The 18,260-nt window shown below is 36.5% G+C and overlaps 1 protein-coding gene across 1 annotated transcript in view; it reads right to left on the bottom strand.

Annotated features, from left to right (window-relative positions):
* LOC101849610 (unconventional myosin-Ie) overlaps window positions 1-18,260 on the bottom strand; it is a gene marked incomplete in the record, with an annotated part of 44,812 nt that overhangs the window by 12,369 nt on the left and 14,183 nt on the right. Inside the window, 20 exon segments of the mRNA XM_013081700.2 lie at window positions 1,727-1,875; window positions 3,011-3,160; window positions 3,501-3,586; window positions 3,960-4,019; window positions 4,894-5,063; window positions 5,880-5,994; window positions 6,408-6,552; window positions 7,021-7,119; window positions 7,962-8,068; window positions 8,382-8,463; window positions 9,294-9,379; window positions 10,016-10,096; window positions 10,993-11,163; window positions 12,253-12,311; window positions 12,677-12,967; window positions 13,389-13,521; window positions 13,949-14,052; window positions 14,426-14,510; window positions 16,315-16,392; window positions 17,039-17,128. Coding sequence (XP_012937154.1) covers window positions 1,727-1,875; window positions 3,011-3,160; window positions 3,501-3,586; window positions 3,960-4,019; window positions 4,894-5,063; window positions 5,880-5,994; window positions 6,408-6,552; window positions 7,021-7,119; window positions 7,962-8,068; window positions 8,382-8,463; window positions 9,294-9,379; window positions 10,016-10,096; window positions 10,993-11,163; window positions 12,253-12,311; window positions 12,677-12,967; window positions 13,389-13,521; window positions 13,949-14,052; window positions 14,426-14,510; window positions 16,315-16,392; window positions 17,039-17,128 — 2,341 coding nt within the window.

The raw sequence follows: 18,260 nt of genomic DNA, 5'->3' as shown, positions 1-18,260 counted from the left end.
GGGGGGGGAGATGTGCGACTGATAAAAGACTGAAGAGACCTTGGAGGCGTCGATAGTCGAGTGGTAAGGCTACCAGACCTATAATCATGAGATTGAAGGTTCAGGGTTTCCGAGGCTCAGCTCAGTCCCACACTGTCTCCTTGGGGAAAAGCACTTTACACAAATTTTTGCATTTGGCCGAGTCCTAGTGGAGATGAACTTTAATTCAGAGGTCCCTCCTTTTAAATAACCTCGCAGTGTTGCAAAGGGTGCTAAGCGGTCCATACACAATTAATTATATTGTGCAATCCCGGTTGCTCTGTCCACACACAGCTCAATATAATTGACAATTTAACTGCGCAAACCAAGCTCATTTTGGTCTAGCAACCCGCAGAGACAGGATGGGTGATTTCGACCCAGCAATCTTGCTACAGAAAACGAACATGACTTCCCAAAAAGGAAACAGGCATTGAAATACCACAAAGTTGTTTCATAAACCTGGTCCCTCCCTGTACCAGATTTTTCGGAGTCAAAGACTTTCTTTAATTCCTTGCAATAATTTGTTCTGTAGTCATTTATCTTTTTTTTTTTTGGACATCTTCTCTTGTATAGTTTTGGTACTTTTCCTTGAAGTTTTCAATCAATACATTGTAAGCTGCATCTTTCTTTTGTCTGTTGCTGTAATCATCACACCTCACTTTCCATAGGGCTGGTAAACTTTTGTAAACCCCAATACACTCCAACTGAAATGCCCTGTCTTCTGCTTTATCAGACACCCCATACATGATGACAGTACGAAATCTGGATGAACAATCATTATTGCACAATTTAATTGACAGTCACCACACACGGTCAGCTAAATTGTGCAAGCAAGTAGACTTGCGCAATAAAATATCAAACTGATTTTGATTGACTCAATACAATTGCGCAAGTCGTCAATATCGCCCATACATGGTCAATTTAATTGTCAATTCTAAGTATTGACAATTACATTGCACAATATAATTGATCCTGTATGGGCCGCTTTAAACCTATACAATTTTTGCACATTCTCTTTTCAAAGAAACCTTCTAAATGTCCTTTTTTTATATAAGACTTGCCGCAGCATTTACCAACATTTATAAGCCAAGGTTGGTTCTGTCCCTTTCCGTATATTTTCCTCAACTTAAACAGTGTTGGAAAAACTACAAATACATGCAAACACACACACACACACACACACACACATACACACACACACACATATGCACACATACACACACACGCACACACACATGCATACGCATACACACACACACATACGCACAAAAACTCTCTAAATCATTAAAGCTGACACAAGATTGTGATGTGACTGTTAAAATATTGAAGTGTTCCCTAACTCCTTTTTTCCAGTTTTTTATAACAGTAACATGGCAACAGTATAACAGTTCAAAGAAATCAATGAAAGGCAGCAAACAAATAATGATGTATTACAACAAAGCAAATCAAAACTAGTCATTCATACATTGCAATCCTACAAAAACTTTTATGTCCAACACTTAGACAACTATCTCTCCATAACAATTGTAGAGAAATAATACCTTCTTTGATATTTATGTAAAGTCATTGGGGCCCACACTATGGGGGTGGGGGGTTACTAAAAACATTAATTATCATTAGTGGTTATCATTTATTATAATTATTATTATCACCGTTACTGTTATTATTATTGTTAATATTAGTACTGTACTACATATAAATGTCTTACTAGAATCCTTTGGAAGTCCTGGCCCAATACTGACAGTCAGCACCTTGGATGATGGTTTCAGCTGTGACTGGTCGCCAGAACCACGCACAAATCGCACCTGTCTCTTTCCCCCTCCACCCCAGCCTTCCTTCTTTACTTGAAACTCCAGCCTGTTGAGAAATAACAATGATGGTCAATGTTCTTATTGATCAACATATTATGTCAAACGTCTATTAAAAAAAAGGGCCAGCGTAAAGGGCAATAATTCAGTCATCTTTAACCAAATGTTAACCACGATTTTACAATAAAATTCAACCAAAGGGATTTCAAATTGTTTAATATAAAGAAAATCAACCAATGAGTTCAAAGAATATCGAAAAACTGGGTAAAAAGCAATACTTTACAACTTCTTAAAAAATAAGCCATAATGAGTATTTGTGCTTTAAATAACTTTCATCAAAACTGATACTGCCATAAGCAATGTGTCAAAAAAAGGATGACCCATTCAGAGTGCAATGTTTTCCTTCGGTGGGTTTTTTTTAAGACCGTCTTCCAAAACAACCCACAAATAATCGAACAATTGACATTCAATATTGAACAGAAGGTCCAAAGAATCGAGCCAGAAATTTGCCAGTTATTCAAAATTTTCAGCAGCGTATTTGAGCATCATCATCATCATTGCCTTTCTCACCCTGCACCCTGCCACGGACAAACACCTTCCACCTTTCTCTATCCTGGGCTAGCCTCTTGATGTTATTCCATGTCTTCCCACTTTTCTGTACATCGATTTCTGTGATTCCTCTCCAGGTTCCACGCGGTCGTCCCCTTGATCTCTTACCCTGTGGGTTCCAGTCCAAAGCTTTCTTTGTTATGCAGCTGCCTGACTTCCTGAGAGTATGTCCAATCCATCGCCACCGCCTTTTTCCTACCTCATCCCTGACTGGGATCTGTCTTGTTTTCCTTAACACTTCCACATTGGTGACCCTGTCTGTCCATCTGATCCTTAGTAACTTTCTTAGACACCTGTTCAAGAAAACTTGGATCCTCTTTATGCAAGTCTGTGATGCGTTCCATGTCTCACATCCATACAACAGGACCAACTTCACATTTGAATTGAAAATCCTCAGCTTTGTTCGAAGTGAGATATATCTGGTATCTGAGCATGTCTTGGGAGAAATGGTCAACACTGGAAAGGGGGGGGGGGATTATACTTTATTTTAACCATTTAACCAGCTGAGTGGCACAAGCCACAGAACAACTGGATTGGTAACAATAACTGCAAAACCCAAAGGTGTCAAAACTTACGTGTCTGAAAACTGCACACACAGTTCCTGTCTGGTCCTTTCCTTGTACTTCTTAGAAAGAACTGTGAGGAATTCTGTCTTGAAAACATTCTCTAGAAAACTGCCATACTCATTGTTCACATTCAAGACAAAATAGTCATCTTGCATGGTGCTGAAACAAAAGATAAAGGAGATAGGATTATTTCTTCAAAGAACCACATAATAATGCACAACAGACCTGCTTGCTTCAAGCACAACTTAACTGAATGGGTCTGACCTACCATTTGCTCAGAGTGTGATGAAAACAAATTTTAGGAGAGAAGAAAGTTTGTTTTGATTTGATCATTTCACATGAATACATAAACATATTTAATCTGAGTATAAAAATGTCTGTAATCAAAAGACTAATAAGGAAACTATGTCAAGAGTAGAAAGAATTGATACTTGACTCAAAACCAAATAAAATCATTTGTTCTACTCCTCTTAAAAGAAAAAAAAAAACACAGACAAACCTCATATAGATGCTGGAGACTTGATCCAAGGGAATGTCACGTTTCACAACAAGTTGACGTGTTCCTTTTTGGGGACCTTTCTTTATCTGTCAATTCAAAGCATATACTATCAATATCTACAGTGTAAGTCTAACTACAGGCATAAATCACATTTCATGAAGCATCATACAACAACCTCTCTGTTGATCAAAACAATATTTCATGTTTTAATACAAGTGAAGTTTCATGATGAAAAAGTAAATTCACTTATATATTACAAAAGGAGTGAAGTTATCAATTCTCCATAGATAATTGATACACTGCCTTTTAAGAAAAGTAAAAGCAAACATTTATAACGATAGAGAGGTATCATTTATATGGGGAAAGATTCTTTTTAAAAATACTATTCAAAAGCTTAATTTAACAACCACATAAACATTCATCAGGTATTAATGTTTCTTGAAGACTTAAGGCACTCACCATTTCTAGACCAACTAGCAGTAAACTCTTTCCTGTCAACAGCATGTCCCTTTTCACACTCTGAAAGGCATTTCATTAGAAAGATTTTAGTCATCACAAAGTACAGCTTTGAGCAAAACTGCCCTATAATATTTCAGTTCTGACAATTCACAATCAGTATGAGATAGTGGCAAAATATGGCACATCTTCATTCACTTCAAGAAAGTTGTCTCAAAGCATTCATAATGATAGAGTGATAGAGTTTATCATTCAAAATAGAAAATGAACTTATGAACCAAATGTAGGTCATTTCAAAGACAGGACTGAAAGGAAAAGTTTTAGGATGGATGAGAAAAATCATCCGTTTTGAACTTAAATAACTGTGTGCAAGATAAACTTTGTAACCCATGGTGCCTAGGGGACTAGTAAAAAGCAAATAAAAAGCAAAATGAAGGAGTAGACATGGATGTAAAGAAAATAACACATGAAGGAAAATGTAGCTTTGATATAAGAGGATTTCCTTGCAACATAAACAGCCCTCACCCGCTACCCAAGGGAGGCGGTGGCCCTGATGTCGTGCTCTTCGGGGCTCCAAACATTTCGAACGGATAGGCTACCACACACACACACACACACACACACATAAAAAGCCAAATGATGTTTTTAGTTCTGTGTTGTGTAAGGAGGGTTGATCTTTTTCACTTTGAAAGTCCTCCTGAGCAGCAGAGACATGATCTAATAAATCCTAGTGACCAACAGAATTTGTGGCCTGATAATATATCCCTAAAATTAAACATACGCACTCAAGGATCAAGGATCGTTCTATTAGGTGCATTAATATTGTGGATTGGGTATTATAAAAGCAATACATAGGCATGCAAACTGGTCCTTTGTGAAACAGTAGAATACAAATTTTTCCAAATGAAAAGTATTAAGGGATGGTCAAAATGGTTACCTTGAACCTTCTGTCAAACTTGGTGACCTGGGCAGCAAACTCAATTCTCTCCCTCTTTCCAGCCAAGGCCCGCAATTCAGGGTTGTCATCTAAGCCAAGATAATCTCCCACAAAGTTCCGATTGAGACTGTGACGCCGTCTCTCCTTCTTGTTGAAGAGAATGTCTGTGGCTGCACAAGCAAACGAAAAAGACCACATGTAATTCAAATAGACTCTAGGCAGTCACAAAGTAGCAATATATACCAAACCAGGCATCTACAAGAGCAAACCCTTAACTTTCAAAGATTTCAAATAAAGTATTGCAGTTACCCATGACAAATTGCAATGTCCACTTTTTATCTTGTTGAATATTGGGCCTAACTAGGGACTAATATCATATTTTAGAGTTTTATTGAAAAGTTGTTTACAAATCTTCATTTGCAAAATAATTAGAGGATTAAATAGTAAAAATGAACATTAAAAAGAATAAATGAAACACCCAGCATATTAATTGGTAGAAAAGGCTCTGTTTTAATAATTCAATAATATGTGAGGCAGCGTGGTGAAATCAGGCGCTCGTCAAAATAATGACAGTGAAGAGACTGGCATTTTTCTGCAGGTTTGGGAATTTTTATCGACTTTTTGTTTTTTGGCTTAACACCTTTCATGCCTCCTACAGAACACACTTCTGTGTGGATTTTACTGAAAAACGTTGATTAAAGACATAAAAGTTGTACATTTTAGGTTTCCACGGACTCTAAAGCTTAGGAAATAACTACACTTTGACGGCCATTTTCTTGTTAATTTTACCTCTGAAACCAGGCGACCCCTACCTCCTTCAATCACCAATATCTTGACTTGTATCCAAGATAAATGGATATTTTTTCATTGAATACAAGGCAAATAGACAGGCTTTAAAGATGATATCAATAACTCCATATGCCCAAAAATTGACGAGAGCCTGATTTCACCACGTCGTGACACATATACTTTTTTGACAAAAATACCTTCTTCCCTGAGCTTGAAATAAAGCTTCTGTGCATGATGCTTTCTCCAGACTTTTTGGATGACTCTTGCATAGCCATCAAACTTTCTCTCTCTCATTTCTTCTAACAAAAACAGCTGAAACAGACAAAGCAATAAAATAGCCTTTATTAAGAAATAAACAGAAATGTCCCTGTGACACAAAAATACAATAAAATCATACTGAACTGATAGCATACAAAACTGCTTTTTAAAATTCACAAGATGATGCCATAATAATAATGAAAAAACAGAAATGCCATTATGACACAAAATATGTTCACTAAAATCATTCTGAAGGAATAACACCCAATCTCTGCTTTTCAAAATCAGCAGATTATGTCAAGGTAAAGTGAAAATGTAAAAAAAGTAAACATTACCATTTTCTTGTGCTTAAGGATTTCTCTTGTGAGTAAAAAAAAAAAAGCTGCTGTGTCATATAACATATATGAGTATAATGAACAATTCAGTGTTGCCTTCAATAGAAAATGCATCTGCACTGAAAAACTCACAGACTCTGGATTCTTGACGAAAACTTTGGTCTTGCCAAGTTGGTACTGGTCTGTGTCCATGTTCACCGTCTTCAGCAAATGTAAGACCCCGCTGCGAGGGTCACCACGCCAAGCTGGATAGGTCTCTTCAGTCAGAATAGCATACCTGGATAGATCAAGAAAAGACTCATCAGATGGCCTTTCCAACCAGCACTAGTACAATTCTAAGAAGAAAAAAATACCATACAATTTCATGACAAAACAGATTTCTTTGAGATTGAGTTATGTCTATTTCAAGACATAAAGTTCCTCATAATCCTAGAGAAATTTCAGTAGACTAACAAAGGCACTTATGACATGAAGCCTACATACTTCTTGTACAGGCTTTTACATTATTCAAACATTTTAGTTGCTTCGTCTTCCCAAGTACATAAATTCACAACTGTTCCAAAGCTATGTAAAATATAACAGTAGAGAAGAGATGTTTCCTAGCCGACAGTACCCAAAGCACTTGAGCCTCAGTACAGGGGACTTCTCAGTACCTATTCCTGTAGGTACCACCCAACACAACCTGGAATACCATTAGTCTTACTGTATAGAACTTTATGTGACTGCTTTTATTACAATTCCTCACCTCTTGATAAACTTGGCAAATTCTCTCCTGAAGGCGAAACCTGCTCTGCGCACTCTAATGTTTTCCTTCAAGCCAAGGTACTCTACCTGGTGTTTCACTCTGCGAAGAAGGGAAATTAACACCTCATTATATATATATTTTTAAACAAACAAACGAGTGCACCCATGGGGTTTTTGTTCTGCAGCCTTGAATAGACACATCAGTACTCATGATCTGACACGTCAACACTAGCATTACAACCTGCAGCAAACCTCACTAGTTTACAGTCAGTATAAAGCATCATAGTTTGAAGAAAAAGAGGGGGATATCTTAAAGCCAAAAAAATTATGACATGACATGTTTCAAAGTTCCAATGATGAATAAAGTATTGGTATTAGCAATCCGTGAAAAACAAAACTAATCCTTCTAAAGAGCTTCAAATGTAATTGTAAGTGTCTTACACCTCCCTCTACACAATTCAGACCATTAAGGAGGCGACCAAAAAGCTTGACTTGTAATGAAATTATTAACGTCAAAGCATGCACAAATTTCTCTCTACAAACACTTCAAACTACTCCCGAGACCTCAAAGACTAAAAAATTATGTTCAAACCACACTTATGAAACTATTGTGAATTTGCACGCTATGGACAACCTAGATACAAAAAAAATAACCACGTTTTTCAATGCACCAACAAAAAAATTATCAACATTAAAAAAGTTTCATAGCACAAAATTACAGTACAACCCACCAACTTCATCTGATTTTATCAATTCTGTTTAGACTGAATCTTGGCCAACAAGGCAATCAAACCTATTCATGTATATGAAGCCTTTTTTTAGTTCATTAACATCCTTGGACTCCATTAATAAGAAAGCAAACTTGTCTTGAATGAGGTGAAAGGTCAGAATTAACACAAGATTATCAAACAACTCAAGAGCAAAAGTTACACTTGTACCCACCTCACAGACTCCCAATCTTTGGCTTTCTTTGTTTCATTTGGTTTGATGCACCGAATGTAATGCGGAGTGCATTTCATTAAGGTGTTCACCAGTGTGTTCGCCTGACTCTGAAACATTCACAAACATCACACAATTTTACAAGGGCTTGTTAGGGCACAAGTAAAGAGCTTGCAATTTTATAAGGTATACAATAAAATAATAAATAACATCATTTTAGTTTAGGGGTAAGGAGCTCGAAATCTTGTAAGGTGCACACTTTCACGAAACAAAAGGGAAAAATCAAATTGAACCCAATCAGCAGAAGTACTAACATCAAGCGGGCCAAGACAAGCAACAAGGTCGAGTGTGGCGTCCAGCATATAATATAATGTTGACAGGTATATAAATACCCACATACCTCTTCTCTTTAAATGTTCGTACCTTGATCTTGCTGCTAGCAGTGGTTGGTCTCCCTCTTTTTGTGGTATCAACACTCTCTGAGAACAATCCTGAGATGAATGGGCTGAGCAAAAACAAAAATAGTTGAAGAAAAATTAAAACTCTAAGGGTTGTCATTCTGAAAACACATAAAATAGAAGAAGAAAAACAAACCAGCTAGGAGGGACTAAAAAAGGAGAGATATATTAATTGAAAGATAAGGAAACAGCACAATAGTCACTGAAGCTTTTACATTTTCAAAGAAATGGGATGCAATAGTTTAAACTTTTTTTTTTCAGGTATTGTATATTCATTTGCTGAATCTTCCTTTGGATTGTCTGTGTAGGTTTAAACTACTTAAAGAGTTCCTTTACTACTCCAGCTCATTCCATTAGTTCAATAAAAATTGCCTCCGCTTTTTTTACATAAAAGGGGAAAGGGCATAAGAACCTATTCATGAGAAAAGAGACACAATTTTTTTTCATCCAAAACATGTAATACTTTACTTTAATTTTTCGATCCAGCGGCCACCTGGGCTCTGGCCCTTGGGCCTGCTAAACATGTAATAAATTGTTGGTAGAACTTGTTTAGTCCAAACCACACAGTTTGTACCACATGAATCTGTTCTCATCAATTGAAATCAATGTCAGTCATAAAACCCAAATTATGACCAGTTCATTTTTGTGCTCCAAACTTCAACAGAAATTAGATTTCCATTACAATAAAGTCTATTTCCAGGAACATCCACGTTCTTCATAGACTAAAGTGGTATCTACGAGATCACATTGAGTCAATAGCATGGTTAAAAAAATACTGCATCTAATTCAGGGACACAAACAGAACTTTACAAGTAGCAGCAAAAACAAAATCAGCTCCCTCTGACATTGGAAAGGTAAGCAAAACTAGGCCACTCACTTTGTGCTGGACTGCATGAGGAGTATAAGGTCTGTAAAGAGTACATCCCTGTTCCTCTCACAAAAACCATCTGCTTGGTATTCCACCTGGTATGAACAATTTGAAGAATATCTTTAGTTTACTTGATATGATCTTAGAAATGAAGATAAATTTCATTACTTAATAGCAATGACAAGTTCACTGTAATGTTAAGGTGGGGGTTAAATTCTCACCATGTGACTTTATGAAATATTTGTATTTGTATCTGCTCAAGGAGTAAGGTGAAATAGATTTTTTTAACTACTCAAACGGAAAAGAAGGATTTTCTATGACAGAAAAAGTGCAGCATAGTACAGATCTTTTTAAAAAGATGAGGTAAAAATAGCATAAAATTCTTCAATTAAACATAATTATTAAAACATATATCATTGCTATAGCATGAAAAATGAGCAGCTACAATATTTTTTACTCACTGTAAATATGTCCTAAAACAGTAACTCGTTTAGGCTGAAACAACAATGTTGATCAAAAGAGTAAGAATATATGTGTTGTTATGTCCACAATGTTTATCCCTGTTTTTCTACTACTGAAATTTGAGGGACAAAAAAAAAAAGGAGTAAAAATTGACAGAAAAGCTGGATGGCAGTATTTGAAAAACTCTCATGATGAAAGTGGCAACTCAACTTGACAATTATCAGTTTGCAACCAGCGTGACAGTAACGACTTGTTGTTTTTTTCCTTACCTGCCCTGCATAGTGATGAATGATAAATCCAGCAGCACAGGCTTGGTAGTGTTTGTTTGTTGACACAGCACCAGCAAGTTTCTGTAAAGCACATAACAGTCTTAAACGAACAACAGAATTTGTAACACACCACAGGATTCACGTCCTCCGTACTCTTGCTTACACATAAGGTGTTCAGAAAAAAAGCATGTTCTGCAATTCTACAATCTCTACTGGCTTACGAGCTGGTGAGAGAACAAAAATCTTGACAACAAACTCTAAGAAAACAAGCTGAAACAGCTGACAAGAAAACCCTTCATCAACTCAAACAGAACAGCACCCAAAGCCATTGACAGTGATTGCAAAGGAAGTGCACACTGCTTTTCAAAAGTGAGAGAACAATTGGTAGATTTTTAATATAAGAATAGAAACATTTTCAAACGTTTGACTCTTAAAATTCTAAAGAGGCACATTTTTCTGTAACGTCATTACAGGAAGACCAAAATTATAATGCCGAAAACTGCTATTACCAACTTTCTAAAAGTGAGCAAAACAGAATTTAAGGTATTGTTTCAATATATTCTGCACAAACTGAAGTCATTTTAAACCGTGTGGGAATTTGCAAGACACCTAGTTCTCTTCAGATGATAAAAAAAAGGTATTGCAAAAAAATGCATTCCAAGGAATAACATATCCAAAATTACTAATAGATGAACACATCAAACGTCCAGAAAGAATTCACTGACACTTATTAAGTAATTCAGCATCTGCTATCCAAATACTAGACTTTTCCATAAGCCAGTCAATATGACCAGACTAGTGAATGAACAATTTGACATGTACTTTCTTCGTCAGTTTTACTACCCCAAGTAGTATCAGTCTGCAACTTTAGAGGCCTTACAAAGTAACAAAAATTGGAAAAAATGCCTGATCATCAGTTCATTTCATAAGACTTTATACAAACAAATTTACAAGCTGTAAGATGACACAAGACGTACCCCTAACAATTTTTCATCTGCCCCTTCTCCGACTGCATGCATTGTGGCACACACATCATCCAGGATGCACATAACACCAGGCGGGCTCTTGGACTCGATGAGATCACACACAATTTTGTTGTTGAAGAAATCAATGGGTGTCCATTTTATGCCCTCTTGTACATACTCCTCCTGGAAAGAAACAAAAGCAACATCTTGAGTACAAAGAAAAATTTGCAAAGGAAATGAGGACTGTTAAAGCCCAAACTTTTTGATTTCATAAGAGCACATCTTACTTTATTATATGTATGATTATGTGAAATTAGAATTTATCAGACTAACACCATGTGATGAAAACCAGATAAACAAACCACAAAGTAGAGCAAAGAGAGTGAAAAAAATATAGTTATCTACCATTAACGAGAAGGAAACAGCATAAGAGAAAAAATCTGTTCATGCATCAACATGACTCACACTGACATACAGCTATAGTATATAAACCAATTAACGGGAGGAGCGACCCTGAAGGTCCATTTTCTATGTTTGTTGCCCAAGACCAAATTTAAGTACACATATAAGTTAGGCATAGAAAAATCTCTTGATGTGTACTTTCATTTTTGCTAAGCTACAGCGGTTGGTATGGAAATGACCGCCATCTTGAAAATAAACAATAAATTTCAAATCCCTGGGGCTTTTATATTTACAGACCAAATTTCACCAAATTTAGTGAGAGTATATCTAAACCAGTCCCTATCAACTTGACAGAAAGTATTTATCAATAAATCTAAAAGAAAAAATATATGAGAATTTTCCCAATGTACATATAAACCCTTTCAAAATTTTGGTTGCGTAATCTCTTTCCAATGGAAAACAGTTATTTTTTTCTCAAATATCCCTCTGTCACATTGATGACAGCCTTGCCATCTACGTTACCTGAAAGTTTTATGTCAAAAGGGTGAAAACTAAGGAAGGAGTAGGGGAAAAACTGAAAAAATGACATTTTGATAAAAACAACAATTATTGTGAAAATTCACAGAGTTTTTAAGGCAATTAATAACGAGAATAAAGACTTTCTCAATTCTCTCCTTGCTATATTTAGACAAAGAACTGGTTGATCTTCAAAAATTAGCCAACATCTCAAATTGCTCAGCTTGACTTAAAACTGGCCAAACTGAGGGTCACTCCTTCCGTTAATAAAATAAACAATTGATGTGAAGGCAAAATTGGTCTTTTTACAAATTCCACTGGGATCCAGTTCATCAGAAAGCACACTTAACTCACCTGTTCAGCCTTAAGAGTTAGTTCAATGAAGTGCCGAAGATTAGAGGTGTTACAAGAGACTAACAAACACAAAAAAGAAGGAGGGGAGATAAGGATGACAGATGTTTGATAGGAAAGAAGGAGCAAACCACACCAGAGCACCCATCAACCCCCCATGAGAGAGAGGGAGAGAGAGGGGGAGAGAGGGAGAGGGGGAGAGGGGGAGAGACAGAGAGAGAGAGAGAGAAAGAGATAGAGAGGGAAAGAGACAAATGAGAGAGAGAGAGAGGAAGGAGGGGAAAGAGAGAAAGAGAGAGAGAGAGAGAGAGAGAGAGAGAGAGAGAGAGAGAGAGAGAGAGAGAGAGAGAGAGAGAGAGAGAGAGAGAGAGAGAGAGAGAGAGAGAGAGAGAGAGAGAGATGGTTTACATGTAGCGTTCATCCCCACAGAGGAAATATAAATACAAATTTTTTAGACTAAACACTCTGAACTTGAGATCTTGAATATCAAAGCTTCATTCTCTTTAAGCAAAACAATTTACCTCAACTAAAAAGTCAAACAGCCTGGAGTATAGAGCTTTGGCGAGGGCATCTCTGGTAAATTCTGCCTGCTCCACATTGAGTTTCATCTCGATGCTCTCCGTTTTCCCACCCCATTTGCTGTCCATGACACGGCCTGTCAGCTTGTCTCGTAGCAACTCTTGATCAATGCCAAATAAAAAGGCTGGGAACTGAAGGACTGAAAAGAATTTGTTGCAATAGTATTTATCTATTGAATAGGAATCTCCTACCAAACATAAAATTAATAGTTAAAAGGAAAGAAATTACATTTACTTGATTGTTACACATTGTTCTACACTCATACATTTCCAAATGTTGGCTCAGGGTATGGTATGAGGAAAGAGCTTACAGCAAAGAATATGTACAGTACATCAACAAGCTGCTTATTGCAGTTTACAAAGACCATAGGTCTGTTGCCCATGGAACTTAAATCCCTTCATGGCATTTGATTAAAGGGCCATGCATTTGAGAATCAATAATTATAATAAAAATATTTACAAACTTACAAAACTCATGAATTACTAAAATGTCAAGATATTTATACTCTTATTGTTAAAAATTCATTTCACCATCCATGGCTGCAGTTTAAAAAAACTTACACTCATCATTAGCTATCACAGCGTAGTTGCCAGACTCCACAAAAGAAATATTGCCCAGATGGAGAATGCCAGCAACAATACTCAAGATGTCATTTTGCTCATCTGTTGTGATGCCGATAACTTGCATGGCTTGCTGAGATGACACAAACACATTCCAAGTCAATTATTTTATATCTTTTATCTCAATTTGGCCAAAAATACACACTTCTCACATGCAAAGTCTAATTAATATGTCGTAATTATTGTGTAAAAGTGTCCTTCTTCTCAGACAGGTCTTGGACATTTCTCATATCAACAAAAGATAAACTTAACATTATTATTCAAATAAATTTCAATTGGAGTAACATTTGCAAACATTGTTAAAATAGTACAATATTTATTTCCTTTAAAATGTTTAATACACAAATATGTGTGTCGCGCGCTCATATAACTGTATGCAGTTGCAAGCCCAGTAAAACACTTACCAAAAAAAAAGAACCAAAAAAAAAATGTGTGTCTAGCCTGAATTTTGTTTGTAATACTCTTACAAATATGAACAAACTAAAATAAAATTTGCTTACTAAAGTGTCTTGAAATTCTTTTCTATCGTCAATTCCATCCACTTTGTAGGTGCCACTCTGTTTCAGGTAATAATAATAGTCTGGACTGGTCACTCCCAAGTTTCCTGGGAAAAGCAAAGATGTCTCAAAAACCAAACCCAGCATGTGAGATTCAAGATATCAGTTATCATTCATGTAAAGCATGCAGCTTGACAAAAGGTAACTGAAGGATGTAACTCGGCAGAATAAAGGTCTGTCACATTCCCTCCCTCCCTCTCCCTCTCCCCCCTCCCTCCCTCCCTCCCCCCACACCCACTCTATCCACCTCTCCCAAACACTAAAATAAGGCCATGCCTTTATCTCCTGCAGTCATAATAAATTAGTAATACCTCGTAGATCATTCATTAGTAACGAAAATGAATATTATGTATTTTGACTTTTTATTTACACTCATTAAAAACAGACAAATCAAAACTCAAATCAACAAAACAAACTAACTTTGTGTCTCCTCTGTTGACCCCGCGCACAGCTGGTAGAATATGTGAAAGCTTCGCTCATCAACATTCTGACTGACAACTCGAGACTGCAAATAAAATCAATCAACTTTTTAATACAAAATAAACAAGATGATCAAGCTATAGCTACATTAACACATGGAGCCTTCAACAAAAATCTTTTACTCATGCTCAACTGATCCATGTACTTTCTCAAAGATAATTTCAGTTCTTTGTTTTAAAGGGCTTTTCACATTAAACAAAACACTAAAAACTCAAACACGTCCTTTAGCTGTCACACACAGTTCCTTCTCTTTTCCAAAGGTAATCTGAATCTTGTTGGGGCTTGTTTCCCTGAATAATGCTGCAAAGTTTATTATAAGTAAGGTTTCAAAGGTGCCATTAATAACAGCAAAGAGGCACAATTTTTTTACCATGACCCAACACAAGGAGTTTTATCTCACCTACCCTGGGACCATGGGTGTGAAAAGGCAGAGAAAAAAAACTCACATCATCCAAAGGTATCAAATCCCTTCAAACTTGAAGTCAAACTAAGTACTGTAGTATGAGTGGCTAGCACCTTACTTTTGGCCTAAAAAGCACCCTGTTGAGAGATCTTATTCTAAGAATCAATACATAAGATGATTCCATTTCTTCCCATTACACTACCAGTGCCAAATTACAAAAACATTACTCTAAACAAATCTCATATGCAGAACTACAACACCCCATCAACCTCCTCTCTCCTCCCAAAACACTTCTCTGTAGGGCAACATTGTCCTAGAAATCTGACAGCCAGTGTGTCATAATCTTTCATCCACACAAATAAAATAACCTGCCAAAGCATTACAGACATAAATCTTCTGACTGAACCCATTACCACTCCTCATCAATTTCACATCATCTACATGGTTATTGCCTTTAGATCATCAATCACTGACTGAACAAACTTATTCAGTAAAACCCTCATTAAAATTGCAAATGCAACTATTATTTCTTTTTTTTATAAATTAAAGGCAAGGTTTCATGGAAAAATGAGCATCTACCCCATCCACCCACTTCCTTGAAGTATAGTAGCTTAAATTCTTTCCACCTGTATTTCTGTCGGAATTCTAAATGCATTTCCATAAATATCTTGTGTTGGCAGGCTTCCAAAAATTCACAAGCAATATAGGAGAGAAATCAAAATAGGGGAAGGAAAATCCACAAATTCAAAATGTGCCACTAAATTTTGAAAGTAAAATCAGAGTGAATGCTGCATGATTTTTTTTCTGAAACTGCTGCCTCCATCTCTCACAACTGTGTCTTCTAATTATTAACCACTCACACACAAGAACAATACACAACTTCCTCTTTCAGCAACACTATGATATTGTAACTTCTCACCAAAAAAAAAGCATGTTTCCAAATTCGAACATAATGGCTTAAAATAAAATAAAAAGCCCACTGTTAAAAAGCAGGGTTAAAGATCAAGAGGAAGACCGGGTTGAACCTGGAGAAGAATCACAGAAATTGATGTACAGAAAAGTGGGAAGACATGGGACAACATCAAGAGGCTAGCCCAGGATAGAGAAAGGTGGAAAGTGTTTGCCAGGCCTATACCCTGGTGCAGGGTGAGAAAAGCAATGATGATGACTAAAAAAAGGTACCTAGCAGGATGCAAGCAAGAGGATAAAATTTCTCACTGAAATTGAATGGATATGATCTGGGACAAATTTCAGGACAGCAACGGCAAACTTATTGCTCACAAAACAGCATCAGGCATACTGTGACGACATATTTTATTTCCCGTCAGCACCAATCCATGCCTTCTAGACTTTTTTTCCGCAACAACTTGAGAGAATTACACAAAACTGGGACCTTTCCTCTCTATCATCTGTATGAAATTCTTACCTTTTCCAGGAGAAAGTTTGAGATTTTTCCGCCATCTGGTTCCCCACCACGACTGAATTGAATCTCAACATACTTCCCCTGAAATGAAAATACAACTCTCACCATCAGTTGTTAAGGGCATTAACGAAGAAGAAAAGCAAGCTGCTCAGTTTCATCTAAACATATACGAGACGAAAATTAACTGTTTGCTATTTATCATTATCTCATAACTTAACTTTGTAAGCTTCAATCTGAAAATTTCATTGTGATTCAGGCAACCAATTTTCAATTCCCTTAAAAAATAATAATATATGTTAACACCTACCACTCAACAACATTGCTTCGGGGAATAAAGATAACCACAAGCAGTGACACAAACAAATTTGTCACTGCTAATTAAATTGTCAAACAGACACTCAATATTTCAGGGTATTTGAGATCAAACATTTTTTTTTTTATTATTACAGCTTGACATAAATAAATGACTCTAAACGTATGCAAATGGCATGACAAGAGATTCCTATACCAAGAGCCACAAAGGAAAAAAAGAAGCAAAATAACCACAGCTATTATTACAATGCTAGCAAAAAATTGTATCCTCTATCCACATACAATTTTAGACAAAATCTTTCATCTCCAGACATAATTATGACAGGTTAATCTATATGTCAAACTAAATCAAAATCACCAGTACCTCACATAAAATGCACCAAAAGACAATCAGAATTTTCAAAAGTAGACTTACAAAACGACTAGAATTGTTATTGCGAACAGTTTTTGCATTCCCAAAGGCTTCGAGCAAAGGATTCGATTCCAAAATGATGTCTTTCACACGCTGAAAAGAAGAAAATAGAACCAAAGTTTAAATATTCATAAACTAAGGAGAAATCGCAGCACATTTAGTAACAAAAAAAGTTGACATTCTATCGAAATATGAGAAGTACAATAATCATTTAAATATGGCATTGCATTTTAAAGGATAATTGATTTCATAACACAGAAGGTCTGTTCAACATTTTGGTGCAATCACAGATATCTAAATGTACCACATTGTACAACTATAGACATTGAAAATTTACATATTTTTTCCACATTATACGGGGTGCCCACTACGGCTGGGATCGGCTGATCGGGGCGATCGCCCGACTCGATCGTCTCAAAAACAAACGTGTTTGTTTTCAGTTTCAGGCGATCAAGTAGGGCAATCGGCCCGGTCCAGCCGTAGTGGGCACCCCGTATTAAACAAAAATAACCTGTAAAAAAGTCAGCCTGCAACTATATATGTTTCTCCCCCGGTCAATATCAGTCATAAGAGGCAGTATTATCAGCTGAGGCTCGAAAGGCAAAAAAGTGACGTTCCACGAATTGTTTTTTTGATCTACTGAAAGTTTGATATATTCTGACTTCATTTAAGATCAAAATAAACAAGTATCATCGATTATATATTTTATTTTGATTTATATTGGAGGTATGTGTAGTTTGTTGTGAGCTTGGGTAACGAAATAAAGGAATTTTGACCTTGCTGACGTGTAGCTGTGAGATTATTTATAGAACCATTACCTCATGGCCACCTTTGCTTCAACATTCTTCATTCGCAACTATTTTTAGATTTTGACCCCTTTTCGAGCATGAATAGTCTGAAATGTAAACAGCTTGTTGTCACTATGCACGACTGAGGGCTCTGATTGTTTAAACAGGGTCAGAACGGTAACTTCCAGCTCTCTTCAAGCTTGTTTACGTAAACAGCTGACTGAGAGGGCGTGCTCTGCAAGCTGTTATTATCTGTTGATCGTTCAGTTTTACACTTGGATTGACTTAAAAAGTTCATTTTTATTGTGTTTTAGTGCTTTTAAAAGATTAACGAACTTCCTCTAGATCTCTCAAAGCGGATTTCTAGCCAAGAGGCCACCGAGGCGGTCTATGTGTGTGTGTGTGTGTGTGTGTGTGTGTGTGTGTGTGTGTGTGTC

This window comes from Aplysia californica, unplaced genomic scaffold (assembly GCF_000002075.1).
Source record: "Aplysia californica isolate F4 #8 unplaced genomic scaffold, AplCal3.0 scaffold00142, whole genome shotgun sequence".
NCBI lineage: Eukaryota > Metazoa > Mollusca > Gastropoda > Aplysiida > Aplysiidae > Aplysia > Aplysia californica.
The sequence above is the reverse complement of the archived record's forward strand: the minus strand, read 5'-3'. Positions and strand labels throughout refer to the sequence as shown.